The sequence below is a fragment of the Cryptomeria japonica genome, chromosome 9 (genome assembly GCF_030272615.1).
Source record: "Cryptomeria japonica chromosome 9, Sugi_1.0, whole genome shotgun sequence".
NCBI lineage: Eukaryota > Viridiplantae > Streptophyta > Pinopsida > Cupressales > Cupressaceae > Cryptomeria > Cryptomeria japonica.
The window spans coordinates 601,945,727-601,962,431 of NC_081413.1; the positions used below are offsets into that span (position 1 = coordinate 601,945,727).

General features: G+C 34.0%; 2 protein-coding genes across 2 annotated transcripts; one reads left to right on the forward strand and one right to left on the reverse strand.

Moving 5' to 3' along the window:
• Positions 1 to 440: 440 nt before the first annotated feature.
• On the reverse strand, positions 441 to 863 carry LOC131074531 (laccase-12-like). Its single transcript, XM_058011178.2, has one exon. It carries the CDS (start codon positions 861 to 863, stop codon positions 441 to 443), a length of 423 nt encoding a protein of 140 aa, XP_057867161.1.
• A 4,566-nt stretch (positions 864 to 5,429) lies between these two features.
• On the forward strand, positions 5,430 to 8,813 carry LOC131074482 (laccase-12-like). Its single transcript, XM_058011102.2, has 6 exons — positions 5,430 to 5,699; positions 5,912 to 6,063; positions 6,142 to 6,386; positions 7,129 to 7,257; positions 7,471 to 8,406; positions 8,516 to 8,813. The coding sequence occupies exons 1-6, from the start codon at positions 5,562 to 5,564 to the stop codon at positions 8,644 to 8,646; spliced, it is 1,731 nt and encodes a 576-aa protein (XP_057867085.2). The 5' UTR covers positions 5,430 to 5,561; the 3' UTR covers positions 8,647 to 8,813.
• The last annotated feature ends 7,892 nt before the right edge of the window (positions 8,814 to 16,705 follow it).

Here is a 16,705-nt window from a genome sequence, read left to right on the forward strand (position 1 = left end):
AGTATTTCTTTGAGGCGGATCGACCAGATTGAAAGAGAGTGGATCTGTTGCACTATTATAATTACCAGAACCCTCTCCTACCACGTAAAAGTCATAACCATGAATATGAATTGGATGGTTTGTCTGCTTGGAAGATGTTGGTTCCCTCGAACACAACTTGAACTGTGGCATTATATTCAATCACTTTCACTTTTGCGCCAGAAATTGGAGCCCACAGAGGTTTGTCTACATCTTTGTTATAATTAAACTCCACGGCTGGATGTGAAGGAATGTCGGTGGTATAGACATCATCAATGTGGAAGGGATAAGCTTGGTGAATGGCGACATCTGGGAGCACAAAAAGATATGCTATTCGTACTGGCACTCACTCTGGTATTGTTAGGGCTGCTACAGTTACCCCCGGTTTCACAAGGAAGTAAACAGAGCCTACGGTTATTAAGCTACTGTCGTCTATGGTTTGGGGAACGTCCACCGGATGCTTCTCTAAAGTTTGTCACAGTTGCAGTGTCGTTGTATTCTGGAAGGATTGGAGTGGTAGATGATTTAGAGCCAACGTAGCTTAGAATGGCGGTTGTTGTGGTGTTATCAATATTTGCTTCAGATTGAATAGTGTATACTTTGGCGGCCATATAGTATTTGGCTTCGGCTTGATTGGCCGTGAGAAGAACGTCTATAGTCTGACCAGATGTTAACATCAGTATGTCCGTTGTGTATGGTTTTGTGTAAGAGGCATCCATTGCTACCACTGTCAGATTGTGTGATGCAACCTTGAGAAAGAGGTGATTATAGACTGCAGCATTGACGATACGAAGAAGATAGGTTTTTCCCTTACGTACAGGGAACTTTGCTGTTCCTGCATACATAAAATTTCATAAGTCGATTGCAGTCTTGATTTCGATTAGTGAGAAATGGAATTGGGCGAGCCTTACTAATGGGTTATCTATCCACTGAGCTTTAGCCATGTGTGTGTGAAGTGAAGGGCTGCTGCATAGATGAGGTGTCACCCAAGACAGAGAGAGGAAGTGGGCGCAGAGATTATGTGAGCAGAATAAGAAAGGTCAAAAATTTGCTTTGGCACAGCCATCGAATAGAAAGAGAAAAACTGGTAATGTGAAATGACAAGAATATGAAAGGGCATCGACAGAGGCAATTGCAGAACATGTGATATAAGAGAAGATATTGTAGGCTTTGAGTCATTGTATAGGCTGCATGTGAAGAGGGAATGAGCGCATGAAAGAGCAAAACGTAGCCGCAGGGTAGTGGAGGGGCTTGAGGAGGGTGCGTGAGGCAAGAAGGAAGAAAGAAAATCATGTCAGAGAAGTGAAGTTCTGGGGTGCGTAGTGAGTTGAATCGGCCCCATAAGTATTGTGGTTACAGTCAAGATAGAGCAGAAAATTGGAGGGAGTGTTAGTTGCTGAATGTGTAAATAAGAGGACAAAGAGGCCTTTTATTATATTTGTTCCAAATGAATAGAGAATCAATAAAATTTGAGTGTTCATATTGTAATCTGTGTTTTTTTGTAATTTGAGTTTAGTGTCTGTGAGTGTCTGATTTTTTTGTAATTTGAGTTTACTTTTATAGAAATTTCTACACTCTAAAATAACTTTAACCCATATCGTATGACCTAAGGTCTTAAATATAATAAATAAAATAAAAATATTTCACTTTAAACCATTTTAAAATCTTAAGAAAATTCTCTAAATAAAATTTAACTGACCCTTCTTTACACTCATGAAACTTAACACATTTTAATAGTACAACATTAATTTCATAAAATAAAATTGACAATAATTTCACATCATTTATGAATTTTTTAATATTTAAACACCAATTACATATTACACGTGATCTTGGTATCATATATGAGCTTTGATTCCCATTGGTGATAAACTTGCACACAAAATGGTAATCATTAATCCATTACGCAGATAATCATAGCCTAATCATCATGAAATAATATATTAACATTTATCACAAAATTAATCAAACATTTGTATTTGATAATTTTATTGATCAACACAATATCATTCATTCTCTTTGAGCCACATTTTCTTAAAATTTCAAATCATAATTTCCATCACTTATGTAGACTAACTATAATCATTGTATCATAGTATCATAGTTTAATTCATAAAAAATCTCATACAAATAAAGTTGGCTTGATTAATCATTAGTTATAAAGTTAACATCAACTATAAACAAAATAAATCATGATCATAGTTTGTCATCCACTAAAGTAACTACTAGTAAGAACAATGATCCACAACATAGTACTTCAAAATGTCCATGAACAATTCATAAAGTTTAAAAACTCAAAGATCATAACAATAGCATAAGGGTGATATGGTATTGATTCACAAAAGTATGGTCTCACAGAAGCCTTATAAGTTCATGAGGGCACATCTAAAAGTTTTAAATTAATTGATAATGCATTGGGTTAAGATATCAACATAAGAAAGCATGTAAAATATGAGTCTTAATAATGACATTATTTAGAGTGTCATTCTACAAGTAAAAAAAATCTTTGGTGCAGATAATTTGATAATAGTGTAATATGAATGAAACATATAGATCAAGGTTTGTCTAGGTGCCAAAATTATTACAATGAAAAATACAATCTAGCAATTATGTCTTGTTCTACACAAGGAATGCAATATTTTAAAATACAATCAATATGTCATCTTCTAAATCTTCCTATCTCAAAACTTACAAACTTTTATACAATTAAATCCAACCACTTTACACTTGCAACAATAGACATATAATCTAAATCTGTTTAGATATTATTCCTAAAATAGACTAAATCGCAAACTTGATCAAATTCAATGAAAAACAAAAAAGATACATATAACCAAATGAACTACAATGAATCCCAACAATTAATAATTCTTTAAAAGATTAACTTGAAGATAGTATTTGAAGACTTGAATCACTCAGTTAATGACTTGTGACCTTGTGCTTGTCTAGATAAGTTGTAGGTAACTTGAGGGACCTCTCTTTTATCCAAAATCCCCTCACTGCAAAAATCTAAATTTCCATATACTTTAGCAAACAGTGCATTTCTTGAATCTATTAACAACTATTGTGCCAGTTCTGGAATTCTAGACCTAATTGCTTATCTTCTACTTTGTCTCCTTTTCACATCTCCCTTTTCAGGCTTTCATAGATGTCTTGAAAATATGATAATAAGAAGGGGAGAGGAGCCATGCTTTTTGCACATCCTTGTCCCCGCTAATAAATTTTACTTGGTTTTTATTTATATTACTTTCCACGTAATATTCTACATGAAATTAGGCTTCTATATTTCTTTTACAAATGAATTGCCTTTCAAACGGATAAAACGATCTTCTAATTTTACTTAACATGCAATCGAATGTATTGAAACACTTTCCAACAAATTGTTCACGAAATATTATATACTATGTTTAAAATATGTGTACCTCTCATGCCAACACCTATATTTCATATCAGAATGCATATTCCCAGCATTCTATGATTAGGTCAGCATATTTAAAACTCCCTGTACAAAACAATTAAAAACATTTTAAATGTTGACACAAGACAACAGTATAAGACTAGATTTTCATTGCCCAAAGAACTCTACCTTGTTGTTAGCTCAAGATAGGCCCACCACATTTTTTGGTTCAATGAATTAAAATCACTTTGCTAACCGATCGAATACATCAGACAGTGCATGACAGAACGCCAAGATAGACGTTTGATGCAATAATGCACATCCCTTCAAGATAGACGTTTGATGCAATGATGGGCATCCCTTCAAATATTTTATGTTTACTTTCATTTGCAGACTTCTTCCACGGGGGATATAGATGGAATAACAATGTTTTCTTACATGCAGCTATATAATTTTTTTATTATTTTGCTTAATCAATTGTTGCTTATTGGAGTTCCCAACATATCTTTATCTGTAGTAAAATAAAATGACAGCAATTAGAAACTATCGCATTGTCTAAAGCCATGAGCAAGTGGGAAGAAAAGTAGAAAAACAATGGAGAAAACAGATAAAAAAAACATTTTGTTTCTTTAAAGACTTCAGTACTCAAGTCTTTCAATGAGTACGGTTTTAAAAAATAATTTAACATTTAGCTTAGGTATCATTAAATGCTAGCAATTAATTTGAGATGTATTAAAAAATAAAGTCAATAGACTTTAATTAGTGGTTGTGTTGCTGGGTTGGGTTCTGGGGTATCTCATGATATCAAAATAATAATAATAATAAATTGACGAATTAAGTATTGTCATCTATTAAAGTATCATTCCAAAATTTTTAATGGTGGATTCCAATTACTTCTTAAAGATTGAAAATTTGAAGCAGAGGTAAATTTTAAATTTCCACTTTCTAAGATTCTAAACTTTTCATTCAATCTATTCACAAATTATCAATATTGCCACATCACATTCCAAAACTCAAAAATATAACCATCATATCAAATTGAGAACCAATTCTGAAATATGACAGAATTAGTATATACCAATTGCCCCTATTAATTTATTTTTCGTTGTAAAAATATTATTGAAAAAACAAAGTTACAAGAATCTTTCGCTATCTTATAAATTTTCACATTTACTTTTCTGAAAACTCAGTATTTAAGGAATTTCTGCATTTCAAATTCTATAAAGACTGAATAAATATGAGAAAATAAGATCTCAATAACATTAAAGTCACATTTGTCCAACTCTAAATTCATTGTATGAAAGCACAATTTTAGCTATAATTTTGTGATTTTACTATTTTTTAAATTGTTATTTAACAATTGCTATATGAGAGGTGGATCATTTATATGTAATTATTTGCTACTGGTGAATCAATTACTATATGAATGGTGGACCAATTTCAATTATAACATGACTCTTCAATTAAGATTCAACTTCTAATTTTGAGTCAAAATTATTGAATCAATTATTTTTGACAAATTTATCTTCATAAAATGAGATAATTAAATTCTACTGCATTTTTCAGTCAAATTTACTGATTGATAATAATTCTTCACAAAGATGAACAATTTATAATTGAATTCTATTAAGACATCGTTCAAAACATATCTCCTACTAATGATGACCCCTAAATTGTCTGGCCCACAATTGAAAATACCAAATTGCAGAACAATACAAATAAGACTTGGACAAACAATTGGCTGTTAATTTGGCGTGACTAAAACCTGAAAAACTTTTCGTGCAAGAGTATGATTAGTATGAAGGTCCACCATATGTTGAAAAACCTAAAAGCTTATACTCAAACATGGAATCGCCATCACACTATAAAATATTAAAAGGTCGACATTATTGCTATATGGCCTCACTCTTAGAAGATTGAAAGTAACATGTTAAGACATTATTCACAACATTACGAATCTTGTGTAATAAACATATCAAAATACCACGATGTTTTTTTGTGTGTTCGGCGTTGGACCATTTGCTGTTTCCTTCCACTATGTTAACGTTTGGGCTATAAAAACCACTTAATCAAGCAGTCTTGACACGGTAAAATTTAGTTGGAGCTTTCCATATTGAAAGAGTCTGAGATTCATTTGCAGATTCATATGAGCAGCACTTTAGCTGTTTGTAATACATTAATCATGTCAAAATGTTACTCGGCAAGGTTTATGGTAGTGCTGTTTACATGCATTGTCTCACTTGATTCTCTAGCATGGGCAAACCTGCATACCTACAAATTTGTTGTAAGTAGATTTTTATATAATTCTGTTTTTCCATCAATAAAAAAATGATTATAATCTATTGAAGAAATTTATAATTGCTTTTACATACTGTTTTTCATTCATTGATTATATGGAGAATCAAGTGGAGGGCTGTATGCACAAGTACAATCCAAACCGTTTTTCTATTTAGGAGTTCTAACGCAAGAAACAATTTTTTTTATTGATTTTCACAGCTTGAAGAGACAAATATTACTCGGCTATGTGAGAATTATACCATAGTCACAGTTAATGGACAGCTTCCGGGTCCAACTCTGCATGTCCGAAATGGGGACACACTTAATGTTACAGTTTATAACAAAGCAAAGCACAACGCCACCATCCACTGGTAAATATATATATTTCTTGTAGACTGTCAATTCCATTCCTGATTGAAAACTCTTTAACGAAGCACTTGATTTTTCAGGCATGGAGTGAGACAGATTCGCACAGCATGGGCTGATGGACCTGGGTATATTACACAGTGCCCCATCCAACCAGGGGGGAAATTTACATACACCTTCACCATTATTGATCAGGAAGGAACGTTATGGTGGCATGCCCATGTGTCATGGCTACGTGCAACAGTTCATGGAGCTATGGTTATCTATCCAAAGAGGGAAAACCCCTATCCGTTTACCCACCCACATGCTGAGTTTCCTATAGTGCTAGGTAATGGAAAGTAGAACCTTATACAAGATATCATATTTATTCATCTTTCTAGCTTAGATGAGTCTCTTGATCATATTTATTCATCAATCTAGCTTACATGAATTTCTTAATCATTCTTCAGCTATTAAGATTCACATTATAAAAATATTAAACCAGAAAAGCATTTTCATTGATGTGCAAAATCATGATCTAGAATATTTGCAATTGTATGAATTTTTTAAGCATATTCTCCATCATATTTTTTAATATAAAAACAATTTAAAAATCTATACATCATAAAAATTAATGACCTGTACCATTCTCAAACCTAAACACCTTTATTCCTTCCACACCTAATTTCCAAACTTAATATTACAATACTATCACTCCAATAGCTCATAAAATCATTAATGTAGGTTACTTTATACCAACCCATACGCATTCCATTTCCGAATGTTATGATTAGACAACGCATAACTGCTTTAGAAAAGTTTCTTTTTTATTATTATATTATGCTTAATATTATTTTACCAAATAGAATCTTGATATATGTTACGCTAACTACAAGTTTAGAATTGGAATAACAATGCTTTCAGCTGTACTTAGCAGTGCTTATCTGTAAAACGTGGGTGATTTTAAATAGGAAATGTGATTATGATTCATAGTTTTCCATATTTTAGACTTTTCTCTTGAATTTTCACACTGGATTGTCCTTACATTTCATAATGACTACTCGATTGACTTGAATAATCAAATTGAACAGGGGAGTGGTGGAAGCGTGATCCCATCGAAGTCGAAGAGGAAGCAAAACTGAGTGGAGGTGCACCGAATGTTTCAGACGCTTTCACCATAAATGGACAGCCAGGCGACCTCTATAACTGCTCAAGCTCAGGTAACACTTTTCTTTTTGTTGGAAAAGGTTTTGGATTCAATTGGGTAGAACTTTTGGATTCTGGGTGGATGGTAACCCATTAGTAAAACTATGAACAATTCTACAACTAGAAACGGGCACTATAAATATATTTAGGGCTAACCCGATTCCGTTTCTTACTAATCAAAATTTGATTAGGACTGCAATCGACTTAATGAAACTTTATGTATGCAGAAACAACAAAGTTCTCTGTACGGAAGGAAAAAACCTATCTTCTTCGCATCGTCAATGCTGCAGTCAATAATCACCTCTTTTTCAGGATCGCGTCACACAATCTGACAGTGGTAGCCGTGGATGCGTCCTACACAAAGCCATACACAACAGACATTCTGGTTTTATCATCTGGTCAGACTGCAGACGTTCTTCTCACAGCCAATCAAGCGAAAGCCAAATATTATATGGCCGCCAAATTATACACTACTCAAGGATTCTATGATAACACCACAACAACTGCCATTCTAAGCTACAGGGGCTCTAATTCATCTGCCACTCCAATCCTTCCAGACCTTCCAGAATACAACGACACTGCAATTGTGACCAACTTTAGCCGAGCCTTGCGAAGCTTGGCTTCACATGAGTATCCGGTGGACGTTCCCCAAACCATAGACGACAGTAGCCTGATAACCGTAGGACTCGGTTTAACTCCTTGTGAAACCAGCGGTAACTGTAGCGGCCCTAACAATACCAGAGTGAGTGCCAGTATGAACAATATATCTTTTGTGCTACCAGATATCGCCGTTCTGCAAGCCTACTACTTAAACATATCAGATGTTTATACCACCGACTTTCCTTCCAATCCACCCATTGAGTATAATTATAACGGCGATGTAGACAGAACTCTGTGGGCTCCGATTTCTGGAACAAGGGTGAAAGTGATTGAATATAATGCCACAGTTCAGATTGTGTTCCAGGCAACGAACATCTTCCAAGCAGACAACCATCCAATGCATATTCATGGATATGACTTTTATGTTGTAGGAGAAGGTTTTTCTAATTATGATAATGAAACAGATCCGAGCTCTTTTAATCTGGTCGATCCGCCTCAACGAAATACTGTAGGAGTTCCTGTCAATGGATGGACTGCTGTCAGATTCAAAGCTAACAATCCAGGTAATGAACAGAGTAACAATTCTCTCATGATTGTAGATATGATATCTGGCTTGAAATAGAAAATAAGAAAATATGGGTGGAGTACTGAAGGGTTGTTTGATTTGTGCAGGTGTTTGGTTCGTGCATTGTCACTTTGATGATCATGTAACATGGGGGCTGAGCATGGTGTTTCTAGTGATGAACGGCCCCACTGAGTCCGAGAGTTTGAAGGCTCCTCCTAATAACCTCCCGGAATGCTAGAGCAAATTATAGTATCAGAAATTTAATTTTGGTGTTGTTCACCATAACATACTATAGTGTGGATTTTCTTTAGAGACGATGTGTTAGGAAATAAAGCATTTGTTTGTCCATCCTTACGATTTAGTAAGTGATGTTTGGTATCAAAGAGAAGGATAACGTTTGACCAATCTATTATCTGGTGAAAGAATATTTTGTTTGCATTTTCTAAGATTATAAAACACAATTATGGTATCAGGGATATTTCTGTTGAGCATTTTAAGATAATAATAAGTTATTCAAATATTATTTTGAATATAAATTTATAGTCTCGTACCTTAAAAAATGTGAGAATTTTGATAAAGAGAATCAATATAAATAAAAAATAATCTGTAAGTTGGTTTAAGTTATGATATTTAGCTTTACAACAAATCATTAAGAGGTCACAATGAATGAAATTGGGTATAGCATCTTTATATACTTATTATTTATAAGATAAATGATAAATAATTGAGCATATCATAATCTACAAGGATAAAGACAATTTAATTTGTATAAGAAATATATCAAGTGACATAAATATGTTAAAAATTTATATTTAATCTATTTATAGATCAAAGGATATATGCTATATGTTATGAAGTATGGTGTTTCTAGTGAAGAATGGTCCTATTGTGTAGTGCTCCTCTCTGATTCATCTTTCTTTTGTGCATCGATAGACTTGCTTAGACTCTTTTATGGTGTTTTGATTGATATTTATGGCTTTATTTATATCTCAAATGCTTATAGTTGATGTTAGAAATTTCTATATTGACATATGGTACATTATAGTTTATGCAGAGGATGATATATCCTAGATTATTATGATGGATGGACTTACATTTGGAGATCTATATGCATTCATCACTCATGTATGGATTATATTATCTATGATGATATGATGGCATGTCATACCACTCGTTCCGAGCATGATAAGACATCACGATTCTCTTTCACTTGTCTGATTTAATTATTATATATGCTTTCCCTGGAGCTAAGAACCAGTCGAGTAGATTCGAACCCAAGACCTCCCATGTAGGAGGCTCACAACTAACCATTGTGTTGTGGGGTCATCCCTAGTTTTGAGTTAATTTTTATAAATAAAGCTTCATGAGAATTATCAAGGGTTCTTTGGCTAGAAAATAATTGCACTTTTTGAAGATTTCTTGGTTTCAATTTTGGATTGGATTTGGGAGCTTGGCTTTGGACTTTGGTTTGATTATGGATTGTGGATTGTGCTACTTCAATTTTTATAGACCATTTCTTATATTACCAACTTGTAGGTTTTATCCTTCTTTGCATTTTGTTTTTTGAAAAGATTGTTTGGAAAAGATTGTCTACGGGAATAGAAGTTTGGATTTGCATCTGACCATTTTCTCCGACTAGTTTTAGATCTTAATAGCTAAAGAATGATTAAGAGACTCTTCTAAGAAAAAATGATCAATAAATATGATATCTTTTATAGGGTTCTACTTTCCATTACCTAGGATGATAGGAATTTGAACATGGGGTTGCATAAACAAATAAGAGCTGCCCGTCTTTGGATAGATAATCATTGCTCCATGAACTTTTGCATGGCGCCACCCTTAAACCACACACACTAAGGTTTGACCGCTTAGTGTGTTGTGTCGATGGGTCCCATTGATTTGACACTTCCGTTCCCTAGCCTTTCCACATTTCTGTTTACCATTTTCACCATTTCAAATATTCTATTTTCATAGTTGTCGTTGCCATTACCATTGCATTGTTGTTCCAATTCCCCTTTCCACTGTATCGATGGAATGCAGGAAACTAAACTACTCGTCCAAAGGAATATTTCACTCCGAGTATTCCTCGTGCAGATAAGCCAACTCTCTCATGTCCTGTGTAAACAAACAAAAAAAATAAAGAAAATTTTGTAATATACTCCACATCTATACCCTTGCATAGACATGCAAAAAAAAGCAGTGCCAAAAACCCAACATTACATGCTAGGTGAGCCAAGACTTGCTATATGTTTACTGCAAAAGTTCTTTCTCTAAACCCTATATATAGATCTCTTTCAATGCTCGGCAAGGTGGTAAACATGACTATCAAGAATTTTGCGGGCCAATGCAAGTGACATGAGTGGGATGGAAGGGGTTTGGGCATTATGCAGAGGATGAAAGGGGTTTGTGTATTATGCAGAATTTGTGACTCAAAAAACCTAGCAATAACTTTTGTCAGATAATTGTAAATACAAAATAAATTCATCAAACCATAATGGGAAGAAATTTTGTTGGATGTTGTAGTTTTAGTAGGCTTGGTATGTATGAAAAATGTGGATGAAGACAATGCACTTGGACTGTTTTGAAAACAAGCCTCTAAGAAATGTGGTCTCATGGACTGCAATTAGTGCAGTATATGCACAAAATTGATTTACTGAAAACACTTTGGAAACTTTCAAGCAATTATAATTCTGATGTAAAGCCAAATCCTTCAACCTTTTCGATCATCCTTCCCCTATGCCAAAATGGGAGCTTTGGTATAGGGCATGAACATCCATCAAATAATATTGAAAAAAGCTTTTTTGTCATATATAGATGGATATTCTCTATTAGACACTATGAAAAATGGGGAAGAATAGATAAGGCATGTGAAATATTTTACAACATCCCTCAAAGATATTTTCATCTCATGAGATTCCATGATTACAAGATATGCAAAAAAAACATATTTATTTAAAAGGCTGTTGAAACTTTCAACCAAATGCAATTGGCAAGTGTAAAGCCACATTTAACAACCTTTTCTATTATCCTCTCTACTAGTGCCAAAATGGGAGCTTTGGAATAGGGTATGAACATCCATTATATCATAGTAGAAAGGGAATTTAGACAATGGCTGCAAATGGTTTGATAGAATGCTTCAAAGAGACTGAATTTCATGATTGCAGGGAAAAAATGGAATTATTAAAAAGGTAGTTGAAAATTTCAAGCAAATACAATTGGCATATGTAAAAGTCACATTTCACAACCTCTGTTTATATCTTCCCTACCTATGCCAAAATGGAAGCTTTGGAAAATGGTATGAACATCCATTAGAGCAAAGTGGAAGGGGGATTTTTGTCACATATATGCTTCCAAAATATGGAACGGTATGTAATGCATGTGTAGCTAATCATGCATACAAAATGTGAAAGCATAAATAAGGCATGTGTGACTAGTCATGCATGCAAAATGTGAAATAATAAACAGGGCATGTGTAACTGCCTAGGTAGACATGCATGCAAAATTTGAAACACATACAGTGCATATTTAACTTCCCATGTATGCAAAATGTGGAAGCATAGACAAGTCATGCATTCATGATCGGTTAGACATGGAAACATAGACAAGGAAAGTAGACTATTTAACATAATGGATAAGAGAGGTCATCTCAAGGAATGACATTAAGTCAAAAGAAATTGGCAAGTGCAGATCCAAATTTCATAACTTTTTCTGGCATCCTCCTTGCCTGTGCCAAAATGGGAGCTTTGGAACAAGGCATGGACATCCTTCAAAGCATAGCGGGAAGAGAATTTTTCATCAAATATTATAGCAGAAAACATTCTAGTAAATATGTATGTAAATTATAGAAGAATAGACCATGTTTTGGCAAAACATGTATGAAAAATATGGAACAATCGACCAAGCATATGAACTGTTTGAGAGAATGCCTCAAAGAGATGTTTTGCTAGAATTCCATGGTTGTAGGAAATGCACAAAAAAATAATTTATTAAAAGGTTGTCTAAAATTTTCAAGAAAATGCAATTGCTAGGTGTAAAGCCACAATTCACATCTTTTTCTAGCATACTCACTACCTATGCCAAAATAGGAGCCTCACTACCTATTCCACGATTGCAGGATATGCAGAAAATTGATTTCTTAAAATGGCTATTCAAACTTCCAAGGAAATGCATCTGGCAGGTGGAACAAGGTGTGAACATCCATCAAAGCATAGTTGAAGAGGGGATTTTGTCATATATTATAGGTCAATGGTGGAAGATTTCTGTCAAATGTTGTCATTGTAATTTCCCAAGTAGACATGCTTCCAAAAATATGGAAGGCTATACCATGTATGTGAAACATAGAGGCGCTATTAAAAAGAATTTTCATAAAAAGATTGTAATATAAATTATAATCATCATATATTATTGTGCACAATATATATTTAGATATCAAAATTAGATTTCCATATCCACTTTTAAGAAATTTATGTATACATGCAACCAACTTTACATTAAACACTACTATTTTGCAAATCATGTATGTTCACAAGGGCCTACACATACTAAGATAGGCATCCTGGAAGCTTAGACCAATATTCCAATTATGTTTTTACATCCAAAATCACATTATAGTATTCAATTTCTTGAAAATGCTTGTAGTAAAAATAAAAAGTGGTGACACTCTCCTATATTTTATCAATTAAATCTTGTGTGATTGCAATAGTATCTTGGAAAATTTCAAACTGTGTTATTAGCCATTTCAAAATTATGTTCACCGTATAAAATTTGGTTCTTTTCTCATTCATTTTCCCTATCAAGAATCAAATTAATTTTGACGCTTGTGATTTTGTGGAATCGGTGGAAACATTTGTGTTCTATTGGAGATACTCGACCTTCTCCTCACATTCATGAACTCAATGAAGCCTCTTTGCCAACAAACAATGTGACCTAATCCATCTTTTACAAGGTGAAATGGATGTGCACTTGGATGGTATAATCCAAGCTAGAATGATATGTGTAGATTATCTTGACCTTGTTTGATAAGTCCTCTAAATTCTTTGAAATTTTTTTGGATTCTATTGTGTGTATTTTTTTCCCATCAATGTTTCGAATCACACTCCGTGATTCATCATCAGGATGAAATAATTGCAAAGAGATGAAAGTAAGTCCTCTAAATGCTTATCAATGAAAGTAAGCATTGCCAAATGAGTTGTGTGAGTCAAAATTCCCTACAAGCTGTGCAACTTGCGTGTTATCTACAACTTCATTTCTTTCACTATATGTTCATCTCTATTGTCAATGGTCTACAAAAAAGGAGAAAACATATTTCAAAAATTGTATAATTAAATCAACAAGAATTGGAATAATAAAAATGTGATTATAAATTCACTTATGCATGCATAGAATAATCCTCCAAGAGTTGAAAATTTTCATTATCTATAATCCCATCAGAATCATTAATTACCTACATTGACATTGCAACACATTCAAAAAATTTAAACACATAGTTTGCAAATAATGGTCTAGAAATAAAATTAAAAAATCATGTTTGTCAAGTACCAAATGATTAGAGACATTGTTGGGGCATCCTTCTTCTATAGAACCAATTGTACTAGTAATATTATCAAGGTCTATGTTAAAGTTATTAGATAGATGTTGTCCTTGTCTCCCTGTCATCAATTTCAGCTTCATCACATGCTTGCACATGTATCCTTGTATTGAAAAGTTGCACAAGCACATATATAAGTTAGGTGAGGAGATATACACCTCATATAAAAAATTAGGATTACTTTCACTTTTCACCCATGCTATGTGATCATCAGTGTCATTGAATGTAACATGGTCATCTGGAATTTTCAAGGCTCGAACCCAAGATGTATTTTCAATATCAAAGTTCCTATAAAAACCACGTTTCTTGCTAACTTGCGCCCACCAATCATAGAGACAAACACACGTTATTAGTTGGCGTATCAACCAATCAACATGACTATTTGTCACATGCTTGATTATTTTCAAGAATCATCTCTTTAGGTGTGAATGCTAGGACTCTATGGAACCATTTGTCTCCTATCCTACATGATTTAGTGTATGGAAACATCTATCCCACATACTCAATCTATTAGACCATCGTCCGTTAAAATATTCAATGAATGAGGGTTGTTTATCTTTAAGGTCTTCAATAAACATGTGAATTGCATTCCTTGCAAAATCCTCATGTATTGAATGATGCATGATAAATCCAAGTCTGTCAAACATCTCTCATATAATTGCATTATCTTTGACCTTTGCAACCAAGTTCTTTAGCCATGATTGTCTAACATGCCAAGAGAATAGATATACATGACACTGAAACACTTCTCTGCATCATGAATAATTTTACTTAGTATTTAATTTTCTTTTAGGAGATGCATTAAAATATTTACAAAAATTACAAGGGTTGAATGACAAATGAAAAGTACCTTGTAGCTTTGATTTTAGCACGTGCATCATCCAATATGAATGCATTTAGCCTCCTACCAATATTCTTCATGTGAACCCATTGAAGAAGAATGCACATTTAGTATGCAGTATCATGTGCACAAGACATGCACCCCCATATGCTTCAATTCAAATGCAAACATTGTATGCAATTCAAACTATCATAATGAATAGTGTATGATGTATCAATACTATATTTTATTTTAAGTAAAAATATTTGTAATTCAACTCTACCAACGAATACACTTGACATACCTTCATCGCATTCATACCAAATGTAGAATCCATGGACAATATGTTTTTGTTACCATATTGAAGCATCCAATCAAGTTGGTCTAGCAATTGAATCCCTACTACAAATGGGACTTATCCATCTCCATCAATAGTGGCACTATACTCTTGATATGAAAACCACTTGTTAGTGTTTTTCAAAACCCATTGTTGCACTAAAAGAGAATCACTACTATGGAACATGTATCTTAATGTATTAATTTTGTGATCAATGTTTGCGATATCATCCATTGTAAGAAAATCATCCCTACCATCAAATATAGTCATCTTCTCATAGACCATTTGCTTATGTTTTTTATGCACTACATCTACATGCATGCCAAGCAATAGCAATGACTCCACCCATTGATGTAATTGCTTACCTATATATGGTGCAAAGAAGGACCTCATTCCAAAAAACTCATTGTTCATTTGATCATGACAAGGTAGGCCTTGTTAACATGTTGAACTTAGTAGTATCATAGCACCACATGGTTTGGCTTACTAACCATGATTTGTGGACTAAAACGACAAGTGTAGCTGCATTGTGTATGTTTGCGACCAGGTCTACTTACCTTTCCCTAATTTGGGAACTAAGGTATGGTGGAGGAGCACCTCATCAAACTCTTCAATATGACATGAAAAAATCTAATAAGGGAGGATAAGGCATTAACAATGTCTTCAGGATGTTTTATATAGGTTTTTAATCATGCATTACATGTTTGTAATAATGAATCCCATCTTGTGAGCCGAACTCCTATTTTGGCATTTCTATGAGCCAATTAGGACTTTTGGACAATAGGGATCCAATGTGTTGGTTTTGAGTGTTTTAAGGTGTTTTAGGAGGGGTTGAACTTGACCCAAGGCATTAGGAGGCAAAAGATGACATTTTGACAACTTTTGCAAAAGTTGTCAAAATTTGTCATGAGCAACTTTTATGCACTTTTTGCGTTTTGTAATTTGAAACTTCCCCAAAAACTCTAACCTCTTTATTTTTGGTTGAGAGCAGTTTAGGAATGGTTTATACACCTCGAGGATCCAATTTCTAGGGTGTGTGATTCTACGGAGAAGAGTATTGATGCAAAAAAACCAATAGAATTCTGAGTTTTGGTCCGTGGTACGGTTCTATATGAATTGGGATCCATTCCAAATGATGTGAATTGATTTGAGAGGTGACTCCATTTTGATTTTTATTTGGAGACTTTATTGTGTGGGTTGCTTCTGATATTTAAGTTTTGTTGTAGGTACCCAGAAAACCAGGGTTTACCTTGGGTTTTTCCTCATTCATGGCCATATCTTGCACTTTAATAATTTGAGGCTCATGGGATTTGGTGAAAGGAAAGTATGGTCAATGTATTAGAGAGTTCCAAGAATTTTTTGTAGGAGGAGCAAGGGAGAGAAGTGTTTGAAGCGAGCCTAGGTAGACATCTCTATGTGGCTACCTAGACCTTGAAGAAACAAAATCAACTTGTGTGCAAATGGCGATGCTTCCAGGTGTGTAACGCTATAATCCCTGCTGATTTATGTTTCCCAACATGCCCATGGAATTTTAATCCACCGGTTCAATCATC

What these genes read in the sequence shown, in the direction of transcription:
- LOC131074482 (XM_058011102.2), top strand. Translation starts at nt 5,562, where the DNA reads ATGAGCAGCACTTTAGCTGTTTGTAATACATTAATCATGTCAAAATGT. An exon ending in TGCATACCTACAAATTTGTT is followed by an intron (nt 5,700 to 5,911) that starts GTAAGTAGATTT and finishes TGATTTTCACAG; the next exon opens with CTTGAAGAGACAAATATTAC. An exon ending in TGAGTTTCCTATAGTGCTAG is followed by an intron (nt 6,387 to 7,128) that starts GTAATGGAAAGT and finishes CAAATTGAACAG; the next exon opens with GGGAGTGGTGGAAGCGTGAT.
- LOC131074531 (XM_058011178.2), bottom strand. Translation starts at nt 863, where the DNA reads ATGTATGCAGGAACAGCAAAGTTCCCTGTACGTAAGGGAAAAACCTAT.